Here is a 13402-nt window from a genome sequence, read left to right as displayed (position 1 = left end):
CTCTTCTTAATATCTTCTGCTTCTGTTAGGTCCATACCATTTCTGTCCTTTATTGAGCCCATCTTTGCATGAAATGTTCCCTTGGGATCTCTAATTTTCTTGAAGAGATCTCTAGTCTTTCCATTCTATTGTTTTCCTCTATTTCTTTGCACTGATCGCTGAGTAAGGCTTTCTCATCTCTCCTTTCTATTCTTTGGAACTCTGCATTCAAATGGGTATATCTTTCCTGTTCTCCTTTGCTTTTCACTTCTTTTCTTTTCATAGCTATTTGTAAGGCCTCCTCAGACAACCATTTTGCCTTTGTAAGTAAGTTAGGTTATTCTAAATTCAATACAATTTGCCATCTATTTTTGTAACCCATAGGGTTTAATAAGACTTGAATATACCCTTTATCCTCATATATGTTAAAGGTGTAGCAAATAGTGGCTACAGCTGTGGCTTTACATGTAGACACTGTGTAGTATATATAAGATTTATAGCCATGCATATTTTTTCAGTAAGAAGATAAACTTCATATTATGTATTTTATATTTGACATATTTAATATGTCTTATTATTAATCAATAATAACAAATTTAGGGAGATATATTTAAGGATATACGGGTATTTAAAAGTATGCACAGGGTTATAAACATGTTTTTTAAAAATTCTAATCAGCTTATGTAACAAATCATGAAGGAGTTATGTCGTTCTTTAGACATGATTTGAAAACCCAATGTTTTTCTTCAACAGTTAACTGAACAGTATTTTTAAAACCTAAGGGCTTTCCTGATGGTTCTGCAGTAAAGAATCTGCCTGCCAATGCAGAAGACGTGGGTTCAATCTCTGGGTGGGGAAGAGCCCCTGGAGAAAGAAATGGCAACTCACTCCAGTATTTTTGCCTGGGAAATCCCACAGACAGGAGCCTGGCAACTTAGTGACTAAACAACAATAATCATTTGAAACAGAAACAATACATTATTTGTAAAAATAAATTACTCAATGCTCATGTTATGTTTCTTACAGAAAACTTCATTTTCAATGTAAAATCTTATAGAAACTAGCTAATGTGATACTGGTGATGATACAAACATCCTTACCTTGTGCTGGTATCTAGTGTCAAATGCATGTTTTATCAAAAGATTCTTTATGACAGAGATAGCTGTATATCTGATCTCATAATTGTCTTGAAGAGCAATGGAGGTTTCCCTCAGAAGCAGACCAACCAAGAAGTGATGCTTGCAATACTCATCTGATAAACTGTATTCAAGATTTGAATCTGCAGTACAATGAAATTTAAAACTCATTTATAAAAATATTCAAAAATCACTTTAACATTAAAGTATTATATTACTTAGTAATATGTGATCATGCTAGCAAGAGCTATATTTTTATTATAAACAAATATGAACAATTCTTTTATCATATAGAATAAGCATGCAAAATTTTACAAGATACAAGCACTCATCATTGGGGCCAGATGATAGCCTTAATGACAATTTCAGTTGGTAAAGTAGTTCCTAGAATTCTTTTTTTTTCTAGATGCTTTTCAAATCTTAGGATAAAACCTAGAATGAAAGAATACTAGATTTGGCAATGTTTTAACACATTTCTTCGTATCTGAAGAGATTTAGTTACACCTTAAAAATGGAGTAATTCTAAACAACACTTGATTCACTCATCTGTTTATATTTGTGAAGCAGAAAGAGAAACTAGACAATTGTATCGTTTTAACAGTATAAACTATCAAATGTTTTACTAAATGTTACATATTGGCCCCAATACAATGGGGTACAAGAATGGTAAGAAAAACATCCTCATCTCACTCAAATTCATTATGCAAACACAAATCTTTTATTTCATAAAATTACCATTTCCAGCTATTTTCTTCACTTCCTCTTAGATCCTCCATCCACTTTAAATCCCAGCTGCTAATATCCTGGTTGGGACTTGCCTTATAACTACTCAGAAGGAATTGTGACCAAGTACAATCATTTCTACAGGAAACTTCTGCTATCTTTATTTCCTTTCCCCTACCCTTTAATTTTAGTGAGGCCACAAAGCTGAAGGATATGTTTTCTGTTTCTTTTCTAGTCTCTTTAAAACTTAACAGGATGCTATATATTCAACTAGGATTTAATAAATGCTAAATCAGATTTAATCCTAAATCCTCACCCCTTCCTTTCCCTGAATTCCTCAAGCTATCAATAAATGATGGGGGAAGTATCTGAGCTATACATGCTCAGACTCTATTATAATAAGGGAATGGTTGAATAGGAGTGGTCGGGTTTTTAACTATTTTTCTCCATTTTCACTGGCAGCCATTCAATCACTAAAACCACTGCTCAGCAGTGGCCTTTACTCCCCAAGAGACCAAGACAGCTGATGTTCTTTCAGCCATTGGTCATAGTCTTTTGTGAATCACAATCACTTTCTATGCACAAGGGTCAGTACAGACTAACTCAGGTTGTCTTATCTGGGTCGACTGTACAATGGCAGTAAGGTTTTTTTCACTTGAGGGATTTGAATAAAACCAATAAGGTAGTTTCATCCACACCTTAAAAACTGTGGCCAAGAAGTCATTAAACAGGGTCAGAGAGAAGGGAGGTGAGCTTGGGAGAGATGACATACACTTAAAAAAAAAGATACTCATCAGTCCCCAAGCTGGTGTGGGCCAAAACATGTTTTCTGAGGATGGTGTTTTAAAGTTGATGCTTCTAGCAATCAATATTGAAGCTTATTTTTTTCCTTTTTTCAAAAAAATAATTTTATTGGAGCATAGGTTGCTTTACAACATTGTGTTAGTTTCTGCTGTACACCAAAGTGAATCAGCTATAGGTATACATAGAGCCCCTGTTTTGTATTTCCTTCCCATTTAGGTCACCACAGAGCACTGAGCAGTGTTCCCTGAGGTTCTCATTAGTTATCTATTTTCTACATAGTATCAATAGTGTGCATGTTTACACTGGAGTATTACTCAAGCTGGTTTTCAGAGTTATCAAATACACTGCCTCCTAGCTTTTCTGGATGCATTAAACAAAGCCTCATCTTGGCTAGGGAGGATTTGAAAAGCAAACAAGGCCCCCATCCATCTTAGCCATTCATGAAATCAATTGTTTTTAAAAACAGCAAACTACTTTAGAGTGAACCGAGTTAAACCTACCTACTGAAGTCAAACGGTCCACCGCAAATGAAAAAAAATCTAATTAATATATGAAAAGAAAAGGGACAAATAAAAAACATAGTAACATAAGAATAGTGCTACACAACAAAGCATTCAATAAAACTAGCAATGGAGATAATTGAAGGCATTTCATAAATTTAATACATACATATAACTATTTTATTCTGCTTTTATAATTCTCTGTTGAGGCTCCATTAAGCAGAAATGCATTTATATGTCTTTTTCAAAATTCAGTCTCATCTAAGAATCCAAATAGTACTACAGAGAGCAATTTTATTAGTATCTGATGTCTGTGCTTAAGCAGCAATCTATGTAACACACTGAATCTCTTCACACTATGAATAAAACCACTGACACTATGAAGGAAATGCAGAGTACCATTAACGAACTGTTAATGTTCTTCAGATAGCAACAATTCTGAGATTACCTCCAGAATCACTGGTTTAACTAGAAAATATTATACTATACTAGCACTAGCAAAAAAAAAAAAAAAAAGAAAACACAATTCCAAAAGATGAAAAACACAAATACATACCTTGAACTCGCTGAAGTTTAGGTTTGGCAAAAGCCATTGGCAAATTCAGAGGAATGTAATGTTCATGATTGCAAATTGTTTGCAGAAATTCAAACTTGTATTCAGCCAGAACCTAAGCACAAAGAAATTATACATAAACTCCTATATAGTAGGCATTTACTATTTTAATAATTTAAAATATTACATTTTAATGGGCTTCCCAGGTGGCACTAGTGGTAAAGAACCTGCCTGCCAATGCAGGAGACACAAGAGACATGGGTTCGATCCCTGGATTGGGAAGATCCCCTGGAGGAGGAAATGGCAACCCACTCCAGTATTCTTGTCTGGAGAATCCCATGGACAGAGGAGCCTGGTGGGCTATAGTTCATAGGATAGCAAAAAGATGGACATGACTGAGCAACTGAGCACACATATTCTAAAATAATTAAACACAGAGCATTAATTTTCAAAACAGAAGTGTTTAGTATTTTAGGTATACCTTGAAATGTGACCTGTGCAGTAGAGAGTCAACATTGCAGGCTCAAGACTGCTCTCCTTAAAAAGGCCTGCTTGTAAGGTTGGTCATTGGCAGGCAATTGGGAAATTGGATTTTTTTTTAATTATATAAGTTTCAGATACACAACATCATAATTTGACATCTGTACACAGTACAACGTGATCACCACCACAAGCCTAGTCACCATCCATCATCACGGAACAGTTCACACCTCCTTCACCATTGTGCCCACCCCCCCACCCCCAGACTCTTCCCTTCTGGTAACCACTAATCTGTTCTCGGTATCTATGAGTTTGTTTTTTATTTTTTCATTCACTTCTTTTTTTAGACTCCACATATGAGTGAAATCATATGGTATTTGTCTGAGTTATTTCACTTAGCATAATACCTTTAAGGTCTGTCCACATTGTAAAATAGCAGGATTCCAGTCTTTTTACATCTGAGTAGTATTCTGTTATACATATATCCACTGATGGACATTTAGGCTACTTCCATATCTTGGCTACTATAAATAATGCCACAGTAAAATAAACATAGGGGTGCATATAATTTTGAATTAGTGTTTTCATGTTCTTTGAATAGATACCCAGAAGTGGGAAAGTTGGGTCATACGGTAGTTCTATTCTTAATTTTTCAGGAATCTCCATACTGTTTTACATTGTGGCTGTGCCAATTAACAGCCCCACAGTGTACAAGGGTTCCAATTTTTCCACATCCTCTCCAACCAACATTTCTTTCTTCTTTTCAATAATAGCTACTCTAACAGTTTGTGAGGTGCTATCTCATTGTGAGATAGCATTTTGATTTGCATTTCCCTAATGATCAGTGATGTTGAACATCTTTCCAAGTGCTGTTGGCCATCTTTATGTCTTCTTTAGAAAAATGTCTATTCAGATCTTCTTCCCATTTTTAAATCAGGTGGTCTTTGTTGTTGAGTTGTATTACTCCATGATGGATATATGATTTGCAAATATCTTCTCCTATTCAGTAGGTTGCCCTTTCCTTTTGATGATTTCCATCACTGTGTGGAAGTTTTTTGGTTTGATGTAGTCCCATTTGCTTATTTTTGCTTTTATTTCCCTTGCCTTTGGAGTCAGATCCACAAAAGCACCTCTAAGATGGATGTCAGTGAGGCTGTTACCTACATTTTCTTGTAGAAATTTTATGATTTCAGGTCTTACATTCAAGTCTTTACTGCATTTTGAGTAAATTTTTCTTTAGGATGTAATATAATGGTGTAGTTTCATTCTTTTGCATGTGGCTGTCCAGTTTTCCCAATGTCATTTATTGAAGAGACTTTTCCTCCATTGTATGTTCTTTGCTCCTTTGTTGTGTATGTGTGGGTATGGCTTTCCTGGTGGCTCAGATGGTAAAAAATCTGCCTGCAATGCAGGAGACCTGGGTTCAATCCCTGGGTTGGAAAGATCCTCTGGAGAAGGGCATGGCAACCCACTCTAGTATCCTTGCCTGGGGAATGCCCATGGACAGAGGAGCCTGGGGGGATGCAGTCCATGGGGTTGCAAAGAGTCAGACACGAGTGAGCGACTTAGCACATGCATATGTGTAGGTCTATCTCTGGGTTCTCAGTTTTGTTCTGTTGATCTGTGTATCCGTTTTTATGCCAGTACCATGCTGTCTTGATTAATATATCTTTAGTATAGCTTGAAATCAGTGAGCATGAAACCTCTAGTTTTGTTCTTCCTATTTTTGGCCATTCAGCATCTTTTGTGGTTTCATACCAATTTTAGAATTATTTGTTCTATTAATAGTTCTGTGAAATATGCCACTGGAATTTTGATAGGGAATACACTGAATCTGTAAACCTCTTTGGGTAGTACGAGCATTTTAACAATATTAATTCATCCAATCCAAGAATATGGAATATTTCCATTTATTTGTGACTTCTTCAGTTTCTTTCATAAATGTCTTGTAGTTTCAGTGTACAGGTCTTTCACCTCCTTGGTTAAATTTATTCCCAGGTATTTTACTGGTTTGGATGCAATTGTAAATGGAATTGTTTTCTTAATTTTGTTGGTAGTTTGTTATTAGTATATAGAAACATCACAGATTTCTGTATGCTGATTTTGTATCATACAACATTACTGAATCATTTATTAGTTTGAACAGAGTTTTGGTGTAGTCTTTAGGGTTTTCAATATATATTATCACGTCATCTGCAACTAGTGACAGTTTTACTTCCTCCTTTCCAATTTGAATGCCCTCTCATTCTTTTTCTTGACTAATTTCAGTGGCTAGCACTTCCAATACTATGTTGAATAAAAGTGGTGAGAGTGGGCATGCTTGTCTTACTCCTGATCTTAGAGGAAAAGAGCTGTTTTTCACTGTTGAATATGATGCTAGCTGTGGGTTTATCATATATGGACTTTATTATGTTGATATATGTTCCCTCTAGACCCATTGTTGAGAGAGTCTCTTATCATAAATGGATGTCAAATTTTGTCAAAAGTGTTTTAAGCATCTAAATTTCTTTGTACTTCTGAAGGAGTTTGAAAATACAACTAAAGGTATATATATAGCATATTCCAGGAACACACACATTACATCTATTAAGATGATCGTATTATTTTCACCCTTCATTTTATTAATGTGATGAATCAGGTTGATTTGTGGATGATGAACCATCATTGTATCCCTGAAATAAATCCAACTTGACCGTGTTATGTCACACTTTTAATGTATTATTGCATTCAATTTGCTAATATTTTGTTGAGGATTTTTCCATATTCATTAAGGATATTGGCATATGATTTTCTTTTTTGTGGTGTGGGAAATTTTATCTTGATACAAACATTCCCTACAAGGTAAGGTTGTACCTTCTGTGCCAGCCTGTTCAGCACCCAACAATGTGATTTATGGTGAACATCTGCTTCCCTGTCTTTCCTTTCCAAGACTCTAGAATTATGACCAGCCTCCAATACATAACTAGCCCCAACAAAAATCCTAAGTTCTGAGTCTCAAACAGGCTTCCCTAAAGAGAAATATTGCACACAGTGTGGCTCAATTTTCACTGCTGGAGAGAGGATGTGCTCTGTGTGCCCCTTAACAGGAGGGAGGGTGCTCAGGAAGCCTGCACAGAGATTGCCAAGGACTCCACTTAATGTCTTTCCCCCTATTGATCCAGCTGAGCATCCTTACTGTGTCACTGTAATGAATCTTAGCCATGACTATGACTATGTGGGACCCTCAAAACCCTATCCATTATTCTCTGCTTTGAGGTTCAACTACACTCAAAGCACCTATAAGAAAACAGCAGCTCCAAATCCTCCAGAGGAGAATACATGTCACCCTTGGTCTCACACTCTAATGTTTGACACCCACTATAGTTATGACCTTGTAACTTACCTTAGGATCTTTGGGGCTGAATCCAGATATATAGTCATTTATCAAATTGAAAACAAATCCTCTATCCATTAGGGTCAGACAGCGCTATAGGAACCAAATCAAAATGAACAGTTAGTTACCTAATTCTAAGTCTGTCAAGTTTTCAAAATTCAACACATTTAAAATTTTTTTCACATTAAGGGGATGACATTCTCACTTTTACAGATAACAGAAAAACTTTCAAAGATTTACACGACCTTAAAGAGATAAAGAGAAAATGACTTATCATTGGAATTGGGACTCAACTGTGTTATTTTGAAAATAAGATATATATATATATAACATCTTATTTTGAAAATAAGATATATATTTTCTTATATATATGATAAATATTTTAAATATATATACATATACACATATATACACATTCAAATACATACATGCATATATATACATATACATATATATGTACTCTATTTAGCTATACTGCCTCATTTTGGTTCATTCTCAAAGCTCAAAGTGAACTATAGGGTGGTCAGTCAGCTATTGAAAAGGGGGCTTGCCTATGTGAACATTTCAGGCCAAAAGGGAAGTTTTTCTTTAGGTTCTGTGAAGTCTTGGCTTACAAAACATTCTTCTTGTGTGATAGCCATACTAGTTATTCATATTTTCCTGCCATCACTCTCCTAGTTAAGGCTTTCATTACCTTGCAACTGCAGAACTGCAGTTATCCTCCTAACCTGTCTTCCTGCCACTAATCTTTCCATCCAACTGCTTCCAGATTAATCTGTAAGTCTTAGCCCTAATCATGTCACCTTTCTTCCCAAAAGCTTTCAATAGTTCCCTGTTGGCTCTAATATAATTTCAAACTCCTCAGCTTGGCATTCAGGGAAACCACAGTCTTGTCCCAACCTTCTTTTTCCCATTTTATCTATTTATTATCCCCTCAAGATGCACTGTGCATTCCCATTTCTGAGTTACTGCTCATACCAGGTCTAGCTAGCAATTCTATCACTACTTCTACAGAATCCTGCCCATTCTTCAGTGATGAAGCCCATCTTCGATGAAGCCCATCTTCAATGAAGCCCATCTTCATTAATCTACAGGGCCCTTGAAACACTTTATAGTAGCTTATATCTTACTTATTATTTTGCTGTTCTCACCTAAAGAGGATAACACGTTGTTTACGTTCCCCATGGTACCCAGAACATTCCTGGGAAATAGAAGGAACTCAATATTTTATTAACTAGCTGTTTGCATCTTGTCACCTCTCCTTTCAACTTTCCCTGCCTCATCACCTCTCACCTGGATTAATGAGATAGGCTTCTATTTACCACTCATTCAAGATCACTTTGACGATCTACTGGGTTTGAGACAATATATTTACATTCTAGAGAAATACAAAGGCAAATAAATAACCCATGGTCTTTAGTCTTGTCCAATGGTAAAGACAAATAAATAATGAAAACACAGCACAATAAAAAGTTCCAGAAGTGTGGACAGGACGGGTAAACAACAGCAGAGGTGATCAGCCCTATGCGGGAAGGTTAGGGAAGAGCTGAGCCTAAAAGATGAATGGACTCTGCCAGGCAGACAAGGGGGATGGACTAGTCTTCAAACTGGTTGCCTTAACTCTGGCTTTTTCCTCACTTCTTTCAAAGGCTTTGGTAGATAGCTCCATGGTATTCAGCTCAAAATCTAGATTCCTCAGCCTGACATTCGTGGCCTTTCATCATTTGGCATCAGATGGCCTTTCCACCTCTGCCTCCAGACAACCTAAATTCTGCACGACTTTCTTGCTCATCCCAAAACAATTCTTGAACACACATACCTCATCTCTGCTCATGAATCCTCTACCTACAACACTCTCATCCCTGTCTCGGGGAACTGTTCTTCTAGTCTCTGTTCATACTACCTGGTCATAATCCACCCCCCCTTTCTTGTTTTCCTATTGTATTTTGTTGTTTATATTTTCAGTATAATAGTCATCACACTTTATCATGTATATGTATTGGAATATAATTACAGAGACAGCCTCTCTCATCTCTGGACCCTCACATAGAAGACAGACAAATGTTTGTTGACTTATAATGAAGTCAATACTGCTATTAAATCAACTATGTTCTACTCCCTAACATAGCAAATTTCAAGTTTTAACTCCATGAAAGAAACAGATCTTATATTTCAGATAGTCTCACCTTTATTTTAAAAAGATATGTGGTTGGTTTTTAATACACAAAAGGGCTCATGTAATAGTGTTAAAACTTTATTTTAGTTCTGGCAAAGAGAGGTATTACATCAGAAAATCACACTCTGGAGATCTGAAACCTAGTGTGAATTTTTAATAAAAAACAAGGGTATGTTAGATATTAAAATTGCTTGGCTAGATTATTGACTGCGAGGTTCTTAAAATAAGGTTGAGACAAGATGAAGGGCTCTGAGAAGATGGGGAGTAGAAAGAAGTAAGAACTAAGTGCATTACAAATCTAGGCCCCTTCTCTGCAATAAATCAAATATCGCTATTACCCACTTTCTAGAACTATCGCATTCCAGCATTGCCCCTTACATACTGAGAATGACAAAACAGCACAGTGAGAATGTACTCTCGTTCATAAGTGTAACAGCTTCTGGTATTTCTCAAAATAATCTTACTGGCCTAAATTAACAATTTTCATTTACATGTATTAGCAACGAGTAGATGGTGATTATATTAGCAACGTGTAGAATTTGCTTTTAGTTCAAGAGTTACAAACTCAAAGGCCAACAGGATCAGAGAGATGATTTTAAATGTATAGAGTGTCAGGGGTTCTATTAAGGAGTGGTGCAGACCATGGCAACCTAGAAGGTAAATGCCCCACCTAAAGGCACTCAAATGAATATATTTGAAAAACAGCATGCAAAAGCAGCAAGATGTTCCTTCTGGCTAAGCCTCCTGTGTGGGACCTCTGATTTAATTAATTAGCCATTGGAGGTGGGGAATCAAACATGGTTATTTAACTAAACTGATGGATTAATTCAATCAATAGTTCCTCCAGCAGCCCAGCCAAGTCTCTAGAAAGTGGGTAATTTTTTTCCTTTGGCTTTAAAGACCATACTGGTGAAGAATAATTCCTTACCATGATCTGGATGCCTTTAACTCACCTTCAAGAAGCTAGCCAAACTATAATTGACATTTCTGGACTCATCTGGAATCTCTGCATAGCGAATAGTCACGTGGGGAATTATTGCAAGAAGCAGTGAATGTAAGACATGATGATATGCCTCAGAAAACCTCTGGCCTCTTGGAAGCTTCAATTAAATTGGCATAGAAAAAAAAAGAGTTGTGAAAGGTCTAAATCAGTGTTTTATTTTCAAACACATACTGTATGTAAATGTGTTTTTAACTGGAGTATACTTTTTCTCCCAAATTAAAAAAGACATGGCTAGTTAAATATATACTTTAGATCATTATAGCACCTATCTGGACCTGTAATATTATAACTGACTGAAATCATGAACAAGAGTCGGTCATTCTGACCCAACTTTGGAATTGTGCTCCTGAGATACAGACACACCGTTTTTCATTCCATCTTTTTCCTGACACACAAAGTAAACATGTATCCATGCATTTTAATTTCAGTAAATCTGTTCTGTGGAAATATTGATAAAACTGTAAATATGAAGTGATTATTTTTTACTTCACAAGGTCTTAGCTTTCAATGCCTATAGCTAAAATTTCTTTGTACTTCTGAAGGAGTTTGAAAATACAACTAAAGGTATATATACAGCATACTCCAGGAACACACACATTACATAAAGAGATTTTGGTTTTTGTCTTTTTTTACATAAAATATTTTTAACTTTGTACATGCCTTCAATCTTTCTAAAAGAATAGTTCTTTCTGATTTGGTACGTGTTCTCCTTCCTAATGAATATTTTTGACATTGACATTTTAAAACCACAAGACAAAGGGAAAGCTTCAAAGATAATGTACTTAATATGGCAAATACCTCACAGGGAAGAATCTATGTGGTGAGCCTCTGAAGCTGAGACTTTGAAAACATATGAACACCTTTGTTTTTTTTTTTTTTTTAAAGAAAAACTGAAAAAAGCTACAGACTGAGAGTCCTTAAAATATAAAAGAGGATTTGCACGTCATGGCTACCCATGAATAAGATTAGCCTTCTTTGTCTATGTTAAATATTATTCTTGAGCCTACTTACCTTAATTTTATTCTCTTCCAGCAAGTATGTGGCCATAGACTTTGCAATAATTTCAAAGAAAAACCATGAGTACTAAAATAAACAAATAAATACAAATCAATCTTTAATTGTTACCCAAATTCCTGAAGCTTATAAAAGGCTGACAAATCACTATGGATTTTGTCTCTGAATTTTAATAACATTTTAAAGTGATCGCTACTGACTATCCAAGTCCCTAGAATATCTTCAAATTGTGTTGGCAAAAAGGTAATAGTATGCCTCAGAGCCAGCTGGTGATGTACAAAGGATATTTGGTGGAGAGGGGTATTTTATCACTGACACTGCTTTGATTTGCCTAAATGTGGTGATAAGAACAAACCAACTTTTAGTTTACTTTATTGCTGTTTTTAAATTCTCTATGGACAATGAATCATATTAGAGCCTGCACCCAGTGAGGGACCCAACCCTGCCCTTCGTACGACACTGAGGCCAGCCCAAGTAGCAGAGGTGTTTGTGTAAGGAGAATTTGAAGGGTACAGGGAAGTCTCAAGCAGATATCTGGTGGTTCAAATGGTAAAGAATCTGCCTCCAATGCAGGAGACTCAGGTTTGATCCCTGGGTTGGGAAGATCCCCTGGGGAAGGAAATCGCAACCCACTGCAGTATTCTGGTCTGGAGAATCCCATGGACAGAGCAGCCTGGAGGGCTACAATCCATGGGGTTGCAGAGAGTTGGACACGACTGAGTGACTAACACCATTACTAACAGGAATAGTAAAAATTATGACAATAAGAACCACCACCATTTGAGTGAGTGCCTACTATGTGCCAGAAACAACATGTGAGATGTTTTACCTGTATTTCAGAAATGAGAAAGTGGATGCTCAGAACTGCTAACTGATGAATACAGCATTCTCACCCAGATCTATACCCTCCAAAATTCTAGTATGCATTTGACTGAGAGCAAGGGGTAGGTGGGGAAGGTGAAGGGAATGAAGGATTTCTGTGGAGAACTTGGGGGAAAAGGATGCATAGGCAAAGTGCTGGTGAAAGAGGGAGAGTCACTTGAGGAAATGATGACAGACTAGACCTGGAATGGGAGGGTATCAAGCAAGCATGTCTCTGTGTCCTTACCTTTAGCAATTTGTTTATTGCTAAAAAGTCTGCAGACTGTTTCAATATCGCTATCATTGTAGTCGCAAGAGTTTCATGTATCAGCTGGGCCTGAGGAGCACTGGGTTTTTCAGGTCGGAAGCTATACTATAATCAAAGAGAATGAACCATAAGACCAAATTCTCTCATAAGACAAAATGCTCAGAAAGAAAGCTTACTCCACATACCTTAATGAAGGATCTTAAATAATTATCCAAGCCTTCTTCATGGCACTTTGATACGATATGTAAGAGAACCCTGAAACAACATTCACAAAAGTCAGCACGTCAGACCACAATGAAACACTATAGTTTGATTGTTAGATAAAACCATCATATCTAACCCTTAAAAACACCTAATACTGTCTAAATAATGAAAGTGTTAAATGGCATCTTAGTTTGGATCCAACAAAGATTTCAGCATGTAACATGTTCAGGGCTTTGTAAAATACATTTCTTGGTTCCAAAGAAGGATGTTTTATTTTGGCAACCAAGATATTTCTTTTCATCTCCTTTCTAAATCACATTTGAAGTAC

At 36.3% G+C, this 13402-nt stretch overlaps 1 protein-coding gene across 2 annotated transcripts in view; it reads right to left on the bottom strand.

The window, feature by feature from the left end:
• DOCK11 (dedicator of cytokinesis 11) overlaps nt 1-13402 on the bottom strand; it is a 202450-nt gene that overhangs the window by 73292 nt on the left and 115756 nt on the right. The window contains exons 25-32 of one of the 2 annotated variants that reach the window (XM_043895989.1): nt 13056-13125; nt 12850-12975; nt 11739-11810; nt 10678-10824; nt 7558-7641; nt 3699-3810; nt 3143-3181; nt 1080-1258 (exon numbers count right to left, since the gene is read on the bottom strand). In XM_043895989.1, the coding sequence (XP_043751924.1) occupies nt 1080-1258; nt 3143-3181; nt 3699-3810; nt 7558-7641; nt 10678-10824; nt 11739-11810; nt 12850-12975; nt 13056-13125 (829 nt within the window). The remainder of the gene's footprint in view (nt 1-1079; nt 1259-3142; nt 3182-3698; nt 3811-7557; nt 7642-10677; nt 10825-11738; nt 11811-12849; nt 12976-13055; nt 13126-13402) is intronic. The other variant, XM_043895990.1, reaches the window with a different exon arrangement.

The sequence above is a fragment of the Cervus elaphus genome, chromosome X, assembly GCF_910594005.1.
Source record: "Cervus elaphus chromosome X, mCerEla1.1, whole genome shotgun sequence".
Taxonomy (NCBI): domain Eukaryota; kingdom Metazoa; phylum Chordata; class Mammalia; order Artiodactyla; family Cervidae; genus Cervus; species Cervus elaphus.
This window is presented reverse-complemented; position numbering and strand designations above follow the sequence as displayed.